Here is a 21,569-nt window from a genome sequence, read left to right on the forward strand (position 1 = left end):
CTGGAATGTGTAAAACATACTTTAAGAAGTGAGGAAGTGACTATTGTAAAGTATAAGCTGGACTACCCATTGTAAGGACATGAATGTGCCCAGCCCCTACATAGCTTGGAACTAAGGGCAAACATACACAGGTCCACAAAGTGCTAGCTGAGCTTCCCTGGGGACCACTTATTCTCCTCTAAGAATGTTATACATTTTAAAGTTAAATGGGATCGGGGGGAATAACAAAATGAACCTAAAATAAGCAGTCTAACTAAAATCAGTATTCTGCCATGCAAGTCAATGGCAGGCAGATGACAACATGGCCAATGAGTAGTGGTTGCTAAGGGGGGAGGCTCAGTGTGAGACATGTAACTATGCATTAGCAGGCAATCCTATGCAAATGAGGGGAAGGATAGTGAATAAACCAGTGTAAGATAATATAATGGTTTGGGTTACATTAAAGCAAACTCACCATGACATGGTAAACTCTGTAGTGACAGGATATTTGTCATTTACCAAAATGGCGAAAACCAAAATGCAAGATGGTGAATAAGGAAATTCCACAATAAATCACACCAAAGGGATTTATTATATTGTAAGCGTTTTCGTTCACTTTACCAAAATGGGCAGAGTGAACCTTCATTATACAGTTTATCTAACATTAACTCTTCTTCTGATCACAGCATACACTAAATATTCAATACAAGAACCAATGTTTGTAGCTTATTTCTTCTTGTATGAAGGAAATAAAATCAGTGAACTGCTTAGAATAGGTGAACATGCAGAACGTTTCATAAAGGAGCTATTTAGCTGAAGTGCTAGACATGATGTTTGAAATAAAGCACCTAAGATTCCAGTCTAATTTTACATCTGCTGCATGCACTTTCTGTCTTTACCCATCTATTGTGTTTTTCCAGGAGCAATATGCCTTCATTTATGATGTGTTACTGGAGGGGCTAATATGTGGTGACACCTATGTTCCAGTGCAGTTTATTCAGAGCCACATGGAATTCATGGAAAAAGATACTGATGAAGCTAACAGTATTGGCTACAAAAAGGAATTTCAGGTAAAGTAAGAGAATAACATCAACAAACATATTAGAGCATAAATAAGTATACAACATATTTCAGTGCCATAAAAGTGAATTATTATTATTCAAGTGAGTATACTATCATTTTATGAAAGATGAGCGTGTTATGTCTGACAACTCTCATTTCCAATCAAAATGGTATGAAATCATACATCATAACTTTTTTTTTTATAAAATTGAAACACTTCAGTCATCATTTTGCTTAATTTTCCCTTAAACAGCACATACAGGCATTTCAGACCAAAATTATCTGCACTGATTCATCCTTTTAAAAAAGTGATTGTGTTATGGTGCTGTTTTTCTGTTTATATGAGTTGTGGAGGAAGGATAAGAAAAGGAGTTGTACGTGACTAAGTTAGGAATGGCACGCGATGAAGAACATGAGAGGATATCCACGGGAAAGTGGAAAAGATAAAAATATGTGCAATAATGACAAGTTGAAACAAAAGGGAAATCATAAAGAAAGCGCAGTTGAAGAACGAGATAAAATGGTAGTTATATTTAGGATGAAAGCAAATGTAACAGATTCTAAGGAGTACTATTAGAAACGAAAATGGAAGGGGCAGCAGGCATGCAAGCCCATGGAAAGGAGGAACATGCCATGGAAAAAAGGGTGATGGTAACAAAAACAAAAGTACGGAATAGAGAGACATCTTTAAGCAAGCCATATGTAGGGGCTTTAATTTCCTAAGTAGAAGCAGATTATTACAGATAAAAGGGAATAAATGCCATGCTCAAGGGCATCTTTCAGAGTTTGTACACTGATAAGAATGCCAGACACAGACAGTGAGGGGGAGGTTAAAACATTTTTTACAGCACAGAGGGCTGCCACAACTTATGGTCCAACAACAGCAGGTTTTAGCAACTCCCTTCAGGGAGCAAGAGGTAAGGAAGCCATTTAGCTCTTGCCCTCTGAGACGATACAAGACCATGATGGACGGAATACAGAAAAGTACAAAACTCTAAAATCACAAGTGGTGGAACCCCTTACCCCTTATTTTCCTCCTTTCATATAGGAAAGGGGGTCAATCATTCAGAATTGTTCATTATAATGGTTTTACCTACACCAAACAAGAACCCCATGAACCTTGGTAAACATAGACCCATATCCCTTCTAAATGTGTACTTCAAGATCCATCTGTGGATATTAGCAAAAAGGCTTCCATGTGTGCTGTGATATTAAGCACGAATGGGGAATGTGGGTGGTGGTCAAGCTGTTCTAGTCATATCAAAGAGGAGACATGAGCATGTAGGCAGCATCTCCCTGCGTAAGACAATGAGGAGCCAAAGTGAGAAAGCACTACTTAAGAGAAAACAGTGATGATATTGTGTGCATAATTAGAGTATCTTGCACGTTGTTTGTATACACTTGTTCATGCAGTAGGCTATGTATCTGCTTAGAATTATCTCCAACTTTATTTTTATGGATCGACAGTCTTTATATACATATACAATGTATCGTATATAGTTCATTGGTTATACAGTTTATGTTATTTGTATCAGTAGTACTGCTGAGGATACTCTCCCCTGGATTCTCAAATGCTTGCATGGAGTGCAAGATCAGTACAGGAGCTCAAGCAGGCAATATGTCTGCCGTGCGATCCAGGAACAGCCTGCAGGGGCGTGCACAAAGCTCCTGCACTAATCCTGCTCGGACGAAGCCCTTGTATGCAAATCACCCCATTTGCAGGAGAAATCTATGCAAATGAGGTGATATTGCAATCCAGGAAGCTTGCAACCATCCGTGCAAGACTAGTGCTAGCTGCAGTAATGTACTCAGTTAGTAACCGAGTATATTTCTACAAAATCAAAAATGGAGCTATGACAGCTCCAAATAAAGGCTGCATATCATGTAGTAAGCATGCCAATGGCCAAGTATAAGGCCAGTGGCATTGCAAACATAAAAAAATACAAAAATCTATTTTTTAGGCGATCGTGGCTGTTTAAGCACAGGGCAGCGGCACACAAATGGGATCGGGGGGAATAACAAAATGAACCTAAAATAAGCAGTCTAACTAAAATCAGTATTCTGCCATGCAAGTCAATGGCAGGCAGATGACAACATGGCCAATGAGTAGTGGTTGCTAAGGGGGGAGGCTCAGTATGAGACATGTAACTATGCATTAGCAGGCAATCCTATGCAAATGAGGGGAAGGATAGTGAATCCCAGTTTTCCCCAGCATGTGAGTCAGGTCATAACAGTGTATGAGTAGGAAAAGCTTGGTGCAAGCCTAGGAGTTAGGTGACATCATCAGGGTGTGTGTCAGGCATACTGTAAGCAGATTGGAGCCCTGTGGCATGGGTTAGCTCCTAGCTTAGCACAACTAAGCTAGGGGGTGTGTCTAAACCTGCCCAGTACTCTTTACAAAGCCTAAGTGGGTGTGCGCGCCATGCACTGAGTTTTACAGGAAGAAAAAAGAAGTTAAACCAGGAAATAGCAGCAGTGTGCCCATATGAGCACTCTGTTTGAGCGGTGCGCACACGGGCTTAAACAGGAAGCCAATGGGAAGGGAAAACAGCAGTAGGAAGGTAATCAAGGAGAACTAGCTTAGCTGGCAAGTGAAATGTATCAGAATCAGAATCAGCCAATTACACAGGTAGCAGACCAGCCCAGCCCAGAACACTGCTATAAACTATGGAAACCCCTTCCCCTCTGTTTTTTCTCACACTCTACACCACCAGTGTAAACAAGCTGGAAACTTTTAACACTCACAACAGCAAAATGATAGGGGCTGCTATAGCTATCATACAACAACTTGTGGAAGAGGCTGAGGGTGGTGAGGATGTGAATGCTGTCGACCAACCCACAGTGAGGAGATGGAGAAGGGTGTACAGACCCAGGGTAACCTACCAGGGGTTACATGATCTGGAGATAGTGGAGCACTATAGGGTGGACAGGGACCTCCTACAGCAAATTGTTGAGCTGTGCCGGCCATGCTTGATGCACAGAACTAACAGAGGGGAACCAATCCCAGTGGATACCAAGGTATGTGTAGGCCTAAGAATACTAGCGACAGGTACCTTCCAAAGGCCAACTGGGGATATGATGGGGATTTAACAGGTATCAGCATCCAGGGTACTCCACCAGTTCCTGGATGCCATTTCAGCACATATTTGTGAGAATGTATATTTCCCCAACACCTGTGAGGCATTGGCCAGCAATATGCGTCTCTTCTACCAAATAGCGGATTATCCTGAGGTACTGGGTGCAACAGACTGCACGCACATATGCATCAAAGCACCACCTGGTGAGCGGGGTAGGGTCTACATCAACTGCAAGGGCTTCCCTTCCATCAACTATTGTGTGCGATGCCCAGGGCATAATAATGAATGTGTGTGCTGGCTGCCCTGGAAGCTATCACAATTTCCATATCTGGCATCTGACGCAGCTGTACCAGAGATTTGCCAGTGGGGACATCCCACACGGTCACCTAGTGGGGGATGCTGGATACGCACTGGAGCCATGGCTGATGACACCCATCAGAAATGCACACACACCCGAACAAGAACTCCATAATGAGGCACAATCACAAACAAGAATCATAACAGAGCATGTGTTTGGGATGCTCAAGTCATGGTTCTGGTGCCTGGAAACATCTGGTGGAGCCTTGCAGTACTCACCAGATACATGTACCCAAATTGTCCCTGTATGTGCCATGCTACACAATATGATCCTGTGGAAATAGTTGCAGCAGGAACAGCATGGGGCAGGGCCATACAGCCCCCCCCCCCACCAATGCCAAGACCTGCACAGGCACAGAGTGACTCAGAGGAGGAACAACCTGAGACTGCCCCAGTAGGCAGAAGGAGGCGTGCCCAGTATGCCCTGGCCTTGGCAAAGAGGCAACACATAGCACATACACTGACATGGGAGGGACCCAGGGAATAACACCTCTCTCCAACTCTCACATACAGTAAAAGGGATGCTAAACATTACACTACCTGTGTCTAACCATGTGTAGGGAGCGTAATATATGCATCTGACATAGGCAGCTCTGGAGCACCACCCTCTATACTGGGATACCCACAAGGTAAGTGACTCACACATGCCAGTCGGGGGGGGGTCACATACCCAACACCAGTCACAGCCAGCAGGACAGGTGTAGACAAACACAAACAAAGGCTGTGCTATGGCCTCTGAATGAGGCCTATGGTTAACCTCCCCCCCAGGCCTACACAGACAGACTACAGCAGATCAGACAGTGGGATGTTAGTTCTGAAGGCTAGGAAGTCAGTAATGAATATGTAGGTAAGTAAAAGCTAAGATCTGTAGTACACTGGTATGTCTCTAGCCAGCATGATAGGTAAGACTACAGACTGAAATGGAGTACCCAACATACCACTACAGTCCTACCAAATGTGTACAAGTGTCAGGCATGCCCCCCCATCCTACATAGAAATATAGTAACAGTCAAGTCTGCCCCCCCAATCCTGTGTAGAAATGCAGAAATAGTCAGGTATGCCCCCCATCCTACGTAGAAATATAATAATAGTCAGGTGTGCCCCCCCCCAATCCTGTGTAGAAACATAGAAATAGTCAGGTGTGTCCCCCCATCCTACATAGAAATATAGTAACAGTCAAGTCTGCCCCCCCAATCCTGTGTGGAAATGCAGAAATAGTCAGGTATGCCCCCCCATCCTACGTAGAAATATAGTAATAGTCAGGTGTGACCCCCCAATCCTGTGTAGAAACATAGAAATAGTCAGGTGTGCCCCCCCATCCTACATAGAAATATAGTAACAGTCAGGTGTGCCCCCCTCCAATCCTGTGTAGAAACATAGAAATAGTCAGGTGTGCCCTCCCCATCCTATGCAGAAATGTAGTAATACACCATGTTAAATGATCAACGGAGTCCCTGCAGAAACAGCATGCAATCTGTCGGTGTACAACACAAAGTTCAGCAATGCAGTACAAACTACCTGGACCCGATCCACACATGCAATACAGACGGCCTTACTGAGCATGTCCACACACTTAAACACATGAAGGCCATGTCTGCAAACACCAGTGGACCAGACATATCTGGAAGCCGCAGATATTAGTGCAGACACTCCTCAGTATGCACCACACATGCTTTGCACACACAGTGGATAGGATCACAGGCACATATGTGAGGACAACACACTATAATATGCCAAGGGTAGACATACATAAATGTGTGGAAGAGGGTGACTATAACAAAAAGCCATCCAGGGCTGTCCCACCCAGCACACAGCCAAAGGCCCACAACCACATGAGGGTGTGATGTCACAGACTGCAGATACTAGCCACCAGTATCTGTCAGCATTACAAAGAATGTGGTGCATGTGCCAGCTGTGCAACATGACTGTTCAAGGAAGTAGTCATCTAGCAGCTGTATACACGGACCTGTGGAATATGACCCAGGTTGTGCCCGCACGTGGCGTGTCAACCTCAAGATGAATGGGTTATGGCCCATGCACACACACTGCCCTCCCTATAGCCCCACTATGACAAGCCTGCTGAGGTCATCTACTGTGAAATAGACCTTAGGTGAGTCATATCCTAGTAATCTCTGTGGTGCATCCCATAACTGTGCACTGCTGTAGTGTGATAAACTAGTTAGGTAGGAGTTCTAATGCCAGCCTTGGCAACTGTGTGTGTGAGTGTGTATCTGTCTGAGTAGAGAGCAATGCTTTTTAGGGTGGTCACACTCCCTACAATTGCAATGCTCTACTTTGGTAAGGCTGCTGATGTCATCCACCTAGAAAGACATCCCTGGAAAGGTATTCCAGTAATCTCCATGGCACATCCCATAACTGTACACTGCTGTAGTATGATAAAGTAGTTAGGTAGGAGTTCAATTCCCAGACATGGCAACTGTGTGTGAGTGTGTGTGTGCGTGTGTGTGTGTTTGTCTGTGTAGAGAGAAATGCTTTTTAGGGTAGTCACACCACCTACAATTTAAATGCACTACTTTGGCAAAGCTGATGATGTCATCCACCAAGAAATACACCCGTAGGAAGGATGTATCCTAGAAATCCCCATGGCACATCCCATAACTATGTACTGCTGTAGTGTAATAATGTAGTGATGTAGGAGTTCAATTCCCAGACAGGGCAAGTGTGTGTGTCTGGCTGTCTGTGTAGAGAGCAATGCTTTTTAAGCTAGTCACACCCCCTACAATTTAAATGCACTACTTTGACAAAGCTGCTGATGTCATTCACCAAGAAATACACCTCTGGGAAAGATATAGCCTAGTAACCTCCATAGCACGTTCTATAACTGCGTACTGCTGTAGTGTTATACTCCCAGACATGGCAAGTTTGTGTGTGTATCTGTCTGACCCTGTCTGTGTAGAGAGCAATGCTTTTAGGGTAGTCACACTCCATACAGTTTGTATTTTCTACTTTGTCAAAGATTCTGATGTCATCCACCTAGACATATTACTCTTGGAAGGATGTAGCCCAGTAATCTCCGTAGCATGTCCCATAACTGTGTACTGCTGTAGTGTGATAAATTAGGTAGGAAGCTCTTCTACTCCCAGACATGGCAGGTGTGTGTGTGTCTGTCTGATCCTGTCTGTGTAGAGTGCAATGCTTTTTAGGGTGGTCACACTCACTACAATTGAAATGCTCTACTTTGGTAAGGCTGTTGATGTCATCCACCTTGAAATACACCTCTCTGGGATGCTGTAGTCCAGTAATCTCCACAGCGCGCACTGTAACTGCATACTGCTGTAGTGTGATACAGATCTCTGTTAGGGCTTCTATACCCACGCATGTTGGTTGTGTATATTTTGTGTGTGTCCCACTGTCTGTGTAGGGAGCAATGCATTTTAGGCTAGTCACACTCAGTACATATCCAATAGCCTATGTTGGCAGTCCTGCTGATGTCATCCAATGTGGAATACACTTTCAGGGAAGGAGTACTCCAGTAATCTCTGTGGTGCGTAATATAACTGCATAGTGCTGTAGTGTACTAAACTAGGTAGATATGGGTTCAACTCCCAGAGATTGTGTGTGTGAGTCTGTGACACCTGGGCCTAATGTGGGGCAGGTTTTGCAAATGTCTTTAATGTAGGCCCTATATCACAATGCCCACTGTACAGAGATACCATATGTGAAATAGCCAAGATGCTAGGGTGCAATCCCATACACATGATATCACGGCCACGCAATCACAGGTACCAACCCCAGTATTACCAAGAGCACACTATCACCCCATGTCTCACACAGACACACACACACACACACACACACACACACACACACACACACACACACACACACACACATGCCGAGGCAACAGCCAATATGTGTGTAGTACACTGCATATTGGTGACTAATAGTAACTATGGAGTGATTGCACTGGCCCACAGAGAGCATGCCACCCTGTCCATCTGTTCAATAGGCACATATATTCAGACAGTACACATTCCCCATGTTCCCCACTGGACACCTGCAACACCTGTGGTGCCATCACATGTGACCCACAAAGGACATACAATGCCTGACAACATGCCCTGTATGGACAGATGCCACGGATGCCAGGGAATGTGGGCAGCATGCTATCAATGTAGGTGCAGGGTTAACCTGCTGTCCATTACCAGTTCCTGCCACAGGTGGCCATGAGAGGCAAATCTGAAGATAATCTGTGTGCACAACATGGGCCTGACACCCCAGGTACAATTCCACATGTCACTGTACATGCATATGGGAGGTGTGCACATCCCAGGTACCATCCATGTCATGAACTAGGGAACACATACATGGCAGGCGATGCACAGCATTGGCCACACACAATAGCCACCCAGGTGACTGGCTGGTGGATACAATACCCACCTGTGTGGGCACATGCAGAAACCACAGGCATGAGCCACAATGCAGACCATTGTCATGTGGCCTGTTGCCAAGGTATACCCATCACCTGGCCTTGTATAGCCATCTGCCACAGTCAACCACCACATACCCGTGCAAAAATGCACCCATGCATGTCAGTACTGGCTCCCTGTGTGTTTGTGCGTGTGTTGTATTATGTGTAAGATCACATCCACACTCACTACAACCCCCAGTGGCATACTGACTCATGCTGTTTGATGTCAGACACCTCCCCCCATACCCTTCACCCATACAACCTCCATATGACCCATGTGGTGCATGTGATACCTGCACAGTGATATGTTGTGGCAATCCCACTACTGATGGGTTGTAATCCTAGCCCTGCCAAGTGTGTCAATGTGTATGCGTCCCTGTGAGAGTGTGGCCGTGTTGACGGTGGCACCTGTTCATGCGGACAGGCATGTGTATATCACCTACCGTACAGCTACCATATCCCTGTTGCAGATGTCACTCACCAACACATGTATGTTCTGAGGGCTCCATAACAGGTAACCCATGTGGCACATCCAATAACTGCACAGACCTGTGATAGCACTACATAGTCGTCATGGGTTTGATACCCTGTGTTGGTAGGTGTGTGACACAAACATGCCTAGGCTTTACTCTCCCACCCCTCCCTGACTTGTCTTAGCCTCTGTCTGCCTCTCCCACTCCCTCTCTGGTGGATGTGGAGACCTACACCTGCTTTGCTTAGGCAGCAGCATGTGTATTTTAAGTGATGCTCATGATCAGCTGATGGCCTCTGCACGAATTGCAGCCCTTCCCTAGCCAACTGCATGTGGAACAGCTGTGGTAACATTCCCATAGCCATTTGCATGGAAACACACTCCAATATCTAGGAACATCATGTTGGTGTTGGCCCTTTTCATTCACTGTGAGCAGGAAATAGATCTGTTTGGCAAACAGCATCTCAGATGGATTGGGGATTTACCTCTAATAACATACACTGTGGAAACAGGCCAACACACAGGAGGGGGGTGTGCCTGACCTGACTACAGACTGTAAGTGTTGCTATACTGCATTTGGAGTAATGTTGGGTTAACAGTGTGTGTGTGTGTGGATATAGCTGTCCTACATGTCTCAATACCTGCCATGTCAGTTCTATGTTTATGAGGAATCCCCATCTGCAGACTGGGCAGTGTGTTGTGCCTTTGGTGTCATATGTTACCCATGGAGCATCTATCTGTGGACTGCAGATAGTAGTGTGAGGTTTGCAGTCTGTAGATGATGAAAGTTGTGACAGCTACTGACTTCATATCCCTCATAGGACATATGTTGCAAAAAACTCTGTTACAACAGTAAATGTATGAGGTTATCATAGCATGATGTCAATATTGGCCTGTGTATGTGCTTCCAGCCCCAACTCTGTCAACCTTTGCACATATGTAGTGCATGCAGAGGTGCATATGGGCTGTACACCATAATTAGTGTCATCATATCTGATAACAAACTAGTGAGATATCAGACTGCTACACATGTTTTGTACAGTGGGGGTTATAGCTGATGACATAACCCGGACATACTATGGTTGTTTGTACAGTACTGAGGTCTGTGTACCTATGGGGAATGTCAACAGTGTGTGTATTGTTAATATGTACCTTGGCGTGTGTACAGATTGTGGTAGTTGTCATCGTCCTAGGTCCAGTCCTATCTGATGTTACATGCTGCTCCACTGTATGTTACTGTATTGGCTTACATGCTTGTAGGGTCATACACACACATGTCCCATACCACAGTCAGCCATCAAAACAAACTGTGTAGTGGCCCAGTATATGTACGGATAGTGTGTGAGTGGCACATATGAGGTTGGTATTGAAGAGATAGCCCATATACTGTAATAGTATGCTAGCTTGCCATATGTGGCTGTGGCTCTGTTCTCATTGGTTGTGGTTATGCACCTTCACACAGGTGTATCTTACCCTGTGCTGTGACATACCTGCACAGCCTGCTATATATGCAGGTACACGTGCATTCCCCCCTAGGAGATGTAGACCAGTGTTGAGCCAGTCTGCCTGTAGCCTGCACAGTGCATTGTTACATGCCTAGCAGCTTAGTGTACTTACCCTGTGAAATGTCATGTGCATATACTTTCATGATGTACTGCTTCCAGGCCTCCCTTAACAGTCATGTATGTCAGGCAGAGCAGTGGGATGCTGTGCAGATGTATGTCAATATCTAGTGGGAAGTATGTGGCCATGGCACCCCTGTACCAGTGGGTATTACGTGTCAGGCAAGACAGGTGTGTCTGAATGCATAGCTTATGGTGGCATATGTATACCAGTTGTTATGTGTTATACCCATCTACATGGCTGTTAACATCCATGTTGTAAGCATGGTACACATGTTTTGCACTATGGGTTCTGTTTATACCTCTGGACTGCACAGAGTGTGTCAGAATGTCCACACATATTGGCCAATATCTCTGCTGCAGTCAACAGGGATTGTACGTGCAAGCAGAGGTACTTTACTATGATGCCCTTAGGATGTCTGTCTGTATCCAATGGCACACATGTGGAAAGCAGACGTGACCCCCCCCCACACACACATTCCATATCTGTGAAGACAATTCCCAATTACAGTAGCAACAGTATATAGAACTGTAATAGTATTTAAATAAGGGTTTTTCCATTCTTGCAAACCTGTGTGTGGTGTTATTTCTTATGACCTCTCTGTGGGTATATGTTGCAGGCAATGACTGTAATTTAGATGGGTTTCCCATACAGTGTCCTGTTGTTCAGGTGTGAACTGTAGGCATAGTAGCTGTTCCATAATTTGTGCACCTCCTACATATGTATCTTACTGTACATATATCTGAGTGTGAATGTGTAGTCACATGTGTGTGTATGTGTGTGTGTGTATATATATATATATATATATATATATATATATATATATCTGTATTTGCATATATGTGTCTGTGTACATGTATCCTGGGGGTGTTGATAGCTTCCACATTTTACATTTCCCATGGGAGCCAGACTGTACTGCATGTTATGCTACCAATACCGGCCTGACATCATACAGGTGGTATGTAGTATTGTTAACATCCTGTGACCATGTCATGTCAGGTCCTGGTTATGGGATCTGCAACACTTGGTAGTATATTGTAGGACAGACGTGCTTGGCTGGGGGGTATGCCTATTAATACAAGACATATATTGTTTGGGACCTCACAGCTCCATTAACGGTGCATGTGGACATATGTATTTCTATTACTCTACCATTGCTATCTACAGATGTATGCCGGTATATGCCTATATCGGTATATATATTTGCTTACATATTTCTAACTATGGCCGTATATACCTATGGCGATATATATCTGCATACATATATGTAACCTGCTGTATATATGTGGACATGGGATCCATACAGATCCCAAAATGCACTTTCCACCATAGCAGAAATCACCGAGCATACTTAACCGAAAGTGTTGTTCACCGAAGCAGCACTTTCGGATAAGTATGCTCATTGTGCCGGTCATACCATTGTGAGGATAAGGGAAAATTCCCTTTTCCCCACAGTAGTGTGACCTCGGAGTGAGAATATTAAAGTAGGGGTGTGTGGGGGGTGCAGGGGGGCTTTCCCCCCTGCATAGAAGTAGGTTTAATGTTGTTGTTTTTTTTTTAACATACTTCACCGTAAGCGCTTTTTCGGTGAAAGCGCTTTTGGTAAAGTATGTTCGGTGATAATGGATACAGACTTTTGATCTTTCAGTCAAAAGTCCTAGATCCGTGAATATATAGGTGTTGTCATATATATGTGTAGATGTCGGCATGTATATATGTTCATATATATCTATATCTATGTATATATTTTAGACTATATATATATATATATATATATATATATATATATATATATATAAATATATACATACACATATACATATACATATAGCTATATAGTATCTGTTTAGATATGGATATAATTGCACACACACATACATCTAGATGTTGGTATACATTCTCTGTACTGTTGCATGACTGGGCTGGAAGTTATGTTACTGACAACATCTGATTTGTGTATATCTGGCATGGCTTAGTGGTAAATCTCTTTGTGTATGGTATGCATGGTCTTGGGTTCAAGCCTTGCAGAGGCTGTTTATTTTGTTGCTGGGCAGAACACAGGCCACTGGATACAGACTAATTAAGGCACTGTAAAGCAGTGCATCTTCAATAGACAATAATTTAATTATCAGAAGGGGAACCTGTAGTATCGTGTGTATACCAGGGTCATGTATTTCCCATATACCTGAATTAGATGTTCCTATTAGGTTTCCTGTGCATACCAGGCAACTCTATGTGCCATGTGAAGTCTATAGTTATTACCAGGGAGACATTTGTCCCATGCTGGACAACCCAAAATTTGGGGGATCTACTTTCCGCTAAAACCAGGTTTGCAATGGTATGCATGGCTCTGTTCATATGTGCATGGACTACAGCATGTGGCAGACCTAGGATACTTGGGTCCGGACAACGTACAGGATGAGTCCTGAGGGGAGGAGGTGCGGGAGGGGTGGGAAAAGTGTGGTAGTGTGGTAGCTATGGGCCGGTAACCAGGGAAGGAATGGTGGCTGCGTGTGTGCAGTGGGGGGGGGACTGTGGGTAATGAATGTATGGGTCGAGGATGGGCTGGGTTGGATGGGCCTGTACAGGTCGGGCCACCTAGTGGATGGGGGAGAGGGGAATGAAATATAGAACAAGTAAAACATACGAGAAACATAATTTAAATTCACATTCATATATGGAGATATATATGTATATATATATATATATATATATATATATATATATATATATATATATATATATATATATATACATATAAACAGTGACATATATACATATACACAGCAATGACTTCAACAAGTGGCTAAGCTTCTGAGGTCATTCAAAGGGGAACCAGTATCTGTCTGCCTGGGACGACGTGATTGACAAACCATGATGCTTTGTCAGAAATGGTCTGCACCTATTGCCCCTTGGATTCAGGTTACTGGCTACAGCTCTTAGCACCCCCAGGACAAAACCACCACTGTAACAGGGACAAGCATGCAAATGGAAGGTACTGCTACTCAATGCTAGACATCTAAACCTAAAAAAAGGCACTATCTTGAGGCACACCTACAAATGGGGAACATGGCTATCAGTGCAGTCAATGGGACCTGGTTGAACGCTCCAGACAGCACACCTGTAATACCAGGCTACAACTCTTATCACACATTTCAGGCACCAAACTAAGGCCACAACACTACAAGTGGAGGAGTGCCCATATTCACCATGGTTATTCACACCTCCAGCCTAGTTCCCAACATAATGCATCTGAGAATCTCCAGGTGCAACTAACACTAGGTAAGGCTGCACTCTAAATAGTAGCTTGCTACAGATCCCCCACCATGCCCTGGGATTCTCATTACATCTTTATAAACATACTGGACAATATTAAGGTACAACCACACACCATACTACTGTGCGAGTTCAACTACCCTGCCATTAACTGGGAAAATTACTGGGGTACCGACATCTTTTACCAGCGGTTCCTGGAATTCATACATTCCAACCCCCTGGATCAACTGATCCATTGTCCAACCAGGGACTCAAATATCCTAGACCTGGTCATTACCAACATGGGAGACAGATACTCCACACCAGTGGTCACCCCCTCATTGGTCAGGTCTGACCATAAGGTGATCACCGTTGACATCCACATCCCACCCCCACATGCCACTCAGGAAACCTCGATAAGAACCCTCTCCAAAGCCAACGTCATGCTACTCAAGTCAGACATGACAAACTTCATGACACCCATGGCGACAGGAGCTGACAGTGCAACTGGTGAATCCTTCACCAAGGCACAGTATGAGCACATCCACTCAAGCATGAATTGTGCCATCCCAAACAGAACCAAGACACTGTCCACCAAACATGGAAGCCAATCTGGTGCTCCACTGCCATAAACAAACTATACAACAGAAGGAAGAAACTGCTGAAGAAAAGAGGATAATCCCAAAATGCAAACAGCTGCCTTACCAGCCTCAGTAAGAAGCTGAGATCCCGCAGGATCCCCCAAAGCTTGTTATGTACATATAATTGCCAAAGATTCCAAAAACAACCACAAGGCATTCTATAGTTATGTCCAAAATCTAAACAGCAATGCCCAGACCTGCTCTGAGCTACTACAGAATTACATTAAATATACTTGATTCCAAGGAGTTTGCCAATATCTGGGCAGATCGCCTTAGTGCCACATTCACCCTCCTCTCACCCCATAAGGGGGCTATCTCACTACCAAATGATTGCCAATTCCAGTAATCACAGCCACACAGGTGGAAACTTCACTCTCCACAGCTAGGAATACAGCATCCATTGGACCAGATGACATCACGGGCTGTGTACTACATGAACTACAAAATACACCTGCACCTCACCTGTGTCATGTTTAATCATAGCCCCACCTCAGCCTTCGATCCCACTGAGTGGCGCACAGCTACAGTTATCACACTCCATAAGGAGAGATTCACCTTGGATCCCTGGAACTACCATCCCATCAGTCTGAAAAGCCTGATCTGCAAGGATATGGAATGCATTATCATGGAACTTATAAACTATGGCAATGGCAACCAGCAAACACTGGACCCCACCAAGGTTGGGCTCATGAAGGGCCGAGCTTGTCTCCTGAACCTGACTGACTTCTTAAAAATAGAACCATTGCTGTGAACAAAGTCACCCGTGAAGTCTATTGTTATTACCAAGAATAAAGTCGGCCCATGCGGGACGACTCAAAAATTAAGGTGTTGTCCTTTGCAGTAACCTCATGTCTGCAAAGGTAAGCATGGCTGTGTTCATATGTGCATGGACTACAGCGTGTGAAAAACCGAAGATACTTGGGTCGGGACAACGGACAAGATGTGTCCCAAGGAGAGGAGGAATGGAGGGTGGGCAAAGTGTGGTGGTGTGGTTGCTACAGGCTGGCAACCAGAGAAGGGATGATAGCTGCATGTGTGTGGGGGAGGAAGAACTGTGGGTTAAGTAAATATGGGTCGAGGAGAGGCTGGGTTGGATGGGCCTTTACTAGTCGGCCCACCTAGTGGGTGAGGGAGGGGGAATGAGATATAAAAATGTGAAACATAACAGAGGAATAATTTAAGTCCCTATTTAAATAAAACACAACATAAAATAAACTTGGTAGTGTATTGCAGGGTGGATGTGTTTGGCTGTGGGGGGGTATGCCATGTCGTACGGCATGTATATTGTTTGGGGTGTGTCAACCCCATTAATGGTGCATGTGGACATATATGTTTTTGTTACTCTACCATTGCTATCTACAGATGTCTCACCATATATACCTCTATGGGTATATATACTTGCTTAAATATTTATAACTATGTCCGTATATACCTACGGAGATATATATCGGCGTACATATATGTAACTTGCTGTGTATATGTGGACTTGTAGGTGTTGACATATATGTGTAGATGTCGGCATTTGCATGTACATATGTTCATATATGTGTGTGTATATATATATATATATATATATATATATATATAATACATATATAGATATGTTGTATCTGTTACATGTTTACATATTAATATATTTACACACACACATACATCTAGATGTTGGTATCCATACTCTGTACTGTTGCATGACTGGGCAGGATGTTATGTTTCTGAAAGCATCAGATTTATCTATATCTGGCATGGCTTAGTGGTAAATCACTTTGTGTATGGTGTGCATGGTACTGGGTTTGAGCCTTGCAGAGGTTGTTTATTTTGCTGCTGGGAATAACATGGGCCATTGGATACAGACTGATTAAGGCACTTTAAAGCAGTTGTACTCGGGTTTGCACGGAGCTAAGCACTGCTACCTACTGCTACCTTCCGGTTACAGTTTCTTATACTCAGTTAGCTTCCACATTGCTTAATCTGTGTAGGCAGTGCTTACCCCCGTGAAAACACACACAAACACGCGCACAAGTGCTTACATATGCTTACTACTGCTTAGTTGTTCTTACACCTGGTTACTAGTGCCTTATTCGTTATGACACTGCTACTTCACATGTGCATTTCCTGCAGTGCTCTAGTTCATACATATGTGTTATTTAGTGGGTTTTGCAACAAAACTATTGGTTATAATGTGCTTTGCCATGCAAAATAGACTGTGCTGCAGTGGGACTTGTACCAGGAATGCCTGCTCGTTAGGTGAATGCTCTGCCCACTACACTATTGCTTACATCCACTAGGCGATTTGATTAGAACTGCTCCATCCAACACTGGCACACCTCGACCCATACTTTTATACCAATTGTTCCCTCCCCCCAACTCCTCCTCCACAGCAATCATCCTTTCTCTGGGTGCAAGTCGAGTCTAACCTCACCACTTCACACTGCCCACTCTCCAGTTCTTGGGACCCATCACATACATTATCTCGACCCAAGGATCTTCAGGCTTTCTCAATCTTGTAGTCTGAGAACATACATGCCCTGCCATGTGTATCTTTGGTAATGGAAAGGAACCCAAACACCCATCAATTTTTGGGTTGTCCCACCAGGGACGTTCCTGTCTTTGTTTCTAGATTAGACTTAGCAGGTCGACAGTGTTTCTCCCACTGATAGTATCCTGCCTGTGGTTTGAGAAGCAGTGGTTTGTTTATTTTTTTGCTTGTCTGTTAGTATGTTTCACCTGTTTGGCTGGGGGGGGGGGGGATGTTGGTATGTGTAACACATATCTTGATTGAGCCCCCTCACCCCCATTGGTGGTGCCTGTGGATACATATGTCATTCTTATGTGCTGTATCATATCTATAGGTACATATCTATGTATATATGCACACACACACACACACACACACACATATATATATATATATATATATATATATATATATATATATATATATACACACACACACACACACACACAAAACACACACACACACACACACACACACACACATATATCTATATATATATATATATATATATATATATATATATGTATATATATATATATATATGTATATATATATATATATATATAAAATGAGATATGCTCTAGAGAGAAGAGGAATGAAGGTCAGCAGGACTAAGACAGAATATATGTGTGTGAATGAGAGGGAGGATAGAGGAATGGTAAGAATGCAGAGAGTAGAGGTGGCAAAGGTGGATGAGTTTAAATACTTGGGATCAACAGTTCAGAGTAATGGTGAGTGTGGAAGAGAGATGAAGAAGAGAGTACAGGCAGGATGGAGTGGGTGGAGAAGAGTGTCAGGAGTGATTTGTGATAGACGAGTACCAGTAAGAGTGAAAGGAAAGGTCTACAAGAGGGTAGTGAGACCAGCTATGTTATATGGGTTGGAGACAGTGGCATTGATAAAAATGCAGGAGTCAGAGCTTGATGTGGCAGAGTTGAAGATGTTGAAGATGTTAGGATTTGCACTGGGTGTGACGAGGATGGACAGGATTAGGAATAATTATATTAGAGGGTGAGCCCAGGTTGGAAGGTTTAGAGACAAATCCAGAGAGGCAAGATTACGTTGGTTTGGACATGTGCTGAGGAGGGATGCAGAGTATATTGGGAAAAAGATGCTAAGGATGAAGCTGACAGGTAACAGGAAAAGAGGAAGGCCTAAGACAAGGTTTATGGATGTGGAGAGAGAGGACATGCAGGTGGTTGGTGTGACAGAGCAAGATGCAGAGGATAGGAAGAAATGGAAACAGTTGATCTGCTGTGGCGACCCCTGACAGGAGCAGCCAAAAAAAGAAGAAGAAGATATATAAAATGACATATAGATGTATAGATGTATGCATATGTATATATCTATATGTGGATATTTATATACATGTATATATGTATGTGTATATATATATATATATATATATATATATATATATATATATATATACATAATACAGAGAGGATGAGGTATATATCTATTTAGTTATGGATATATATATATATATATAAATATATATATATATATATATATATATATATATATACATATATATATATATATATATATATATATATATACACACACACACACACACACACACACACACACATACATCTACATATATAGATACATTTCCTGTAATGTTGAATGGTATTGTTGGATGCATCAAGGTTATGTATATGTGCAGTGGCTTAGTAGTAAATCACATTGGCTATGGTGTGCTAGTTCCTAGGTTCAAGCCTTGCAGAGGCTGTTTATTTTGTTGCTGTGCAGAACAAAGCCCGTTGGATATGGAGTGACTGAAGCACTTTTAAGCAGTTGTCAGCAGGTTTGCACGACGGTAAGCACTGCTAAAGTCTGGTGACATCCGCTTACACATGGTTAGTCTCAATATTGCTTACTTTGTGTAAGCACTGCTTCCCATCATGCAAACAGACTTACACCTGCTTACCAGTGTTTATTTATGCTTACTACTGCTATATTTTAGACAATAACAGTCTTATGGTTCTTGGGGAGGTGGAGAATTTGACAAATGTATGGGGTTATCATTCATTACACAGCTTACTACTCCAGTTTACAAATACATGTTATTTATTAGGTTGTACAACTAAATATATTGATCATAACAGTGATTTGAAATGGAAATGGAATGTACTGCAGTGGGACTCAAACCGGGATTGACTGCAAGTGAGGGAAAATTCTCTGCCCACTACAGTATTGCTGTACTGCTTCATTTGCATATATCTTGCTTTTTATCCTCTTTTTGCTATTGAAGCTACATTAACCATATCTAAGCGATGAGCAACCCCGTGCACCTACGGTTGAACTTTGTCCGTTTCATTAACAATAACTATCTTTTTTATTTTTTTATTCACTATTGCTCTTATACATGTGGGGGGATGTTGCTGGGGGTATGCGTACATCTATGGGTGGTCTCGCTCATTGTTTACTACCTTTCTGCAGTCCTTCATTGCAGGGGCATGTATATTCTGAGAGCTCTGACCTCAGACATGCCCCCTATACTCATACATGCTTCATGTAGGATTAGGAGCTCAAGCACCTCACCTTCATTACTATGCATGGCACGCTGCCATCCTGTTCCTAAACGGTTGCCTCCGTGCAGGACTAAGCTAGTCCTGCACAGAGGTTTGCTGAATCCGGGGGTCTGTGTGCACTGAATTGTTGTTAAAGTTCTATTTGCAAAATCTATATATGGTAAATATATATATAGGCATATAAATATATATACCTATATAGGTTTATATCATATGATAGGGATCCTTATATATATATATATATATATATATATATATATATATATATATATATATATATATATATATATATATAAATAACAGTGGTTACTTGTGCTGTCTCTTTCTTTCTTAGTTGTGCGGACCTAAAATTTTGTTACTTTGTTAATGCTGTTTAATCTTACTTCTCTTAAATAATCAATTATTGCATAGATTCATTTTTCTTCTTCTTTTTTATACCAAATATTTTACTCCAATATTGTTTGAGACCCTAAGAAGTGATTCCATCATTTTTACTTTTGGGGCAGATGAGCTATAACTTACTACCAAGTAATTAATCTCTCCATCCTCTGTTAAAATTTTCATTACTATGTTATACTTGTATCTTATAGTTTCTTCTTGTCTCTTAAATCCGGCATCTCTGTTCAGAGATTATTTTTATAAGTCATGACAAAGTTTGCTTTGGCACCCTTAAGCTATTAGTTTGCTATGAAAGTAACTTTTATGTTGAGACAGTTGTCTGACTCACTGACACAAGGGAATGGAGCCCCGACTGTGACACAGTGACTAGGGTTCAGTTAGTAGACCCAGCACAGGCAGGTAGGGGAGAGGAGTCAAGGGTCATGACCCAATCACATTTTCCAGGGGTTGGAGGGTTTTGTGTGAGCTCAGAGGCACACAGGACAGTGTGATCTCCCTAGTGTTGATTAGAGGGACCCCTGCTTGTGCTCTGTGTGTGTGTGTGGGGGGGTAGGATTGCTTGGAGGCAACATCATTATGGAAGTGGGGGGGCATTCTCAGTCAGATGACTACATGTGCCCTCTCCACTGTATTACTGAGTGCATGCATGTTATGGGGGGGGACAGAAAAAACACAAACTACCTGTTGCTCATTAAAGACATACAGGTGGAGTAGTTAATTTATATGCTTTATTACACAGAAACATCAGGGTAGATAACAGCAAAACAAAATATAAACAAATTAACTCACAGACTACACAAATATACATGCTTACATCTCAACAGCTTACTACAAAATGGCAGTCAGGCTTGCACATGCTCAGTATTTATACAAATGTGCAAACCCTAGAAAGCTTCTTAAAGGTGTACTCACACAATGATCTACATCCTCCCTCCTTAATGAATTTCCCATAGTGTAATAACATTTGAAAAGAAACATGCAGTTGTACAGACAATAAGAAACACAACGTTCATTTCCAAGTTGCCATGTATCTGGAACATGGTCTGGAAATGCAACCTGATATAGTGATATAGTAATCAGAACTGGGTTTAGCAACAGGGACAGTCATTGGTGAACTCACTTCAGAAGTTTTGAGATTCTTCACAGGAACAGGGATATTTACTGGAACATCCTCTGGGACTGGAATGCTGGATAACTCACTCTGAGATATAGTCTTT

General features: G+C 42.8%; 1 protein-coding gene across 1 annotated transcript in view; it reads left to right on the forward strand.

Annotated features, from left to right (window-relative positions):
* The window catches only part of LOC122806400 (receptor-type tyrosine-protein phosphatase mu-like), a 1,009,373-nt gene that overhangs the window by 605,029 nt on the left and 382,775 nt on the right, over nucleotides 1–21,569 (forward strand). The window contains exon 13 of the mRNA XM_044076787.1: nucleotides 900–1,049. Coding sequence (XP_043932722.1) covers nucleotides 900–1,049 — 150 coding nt within the window. The remainder of the gene's footprint in view (nucleotides 1–899; nucleotides 1,050–21,569) is intronic.

This window comes from Protopterus annectens, chromosome 1.part1, assembly GCF_019279795.1.
Source record: "Protopterus annectens isolate FY-2018-M chromosome 1.part1, PAN1.0, whole genome shotgun sequence".
In the NCBI taxonomy this organism is placed as follows: Eukaryota; Metazoa; Chordata; order Ceratodontiformes; family Protopteridae; genus Protopterus; species Protopterus annectens.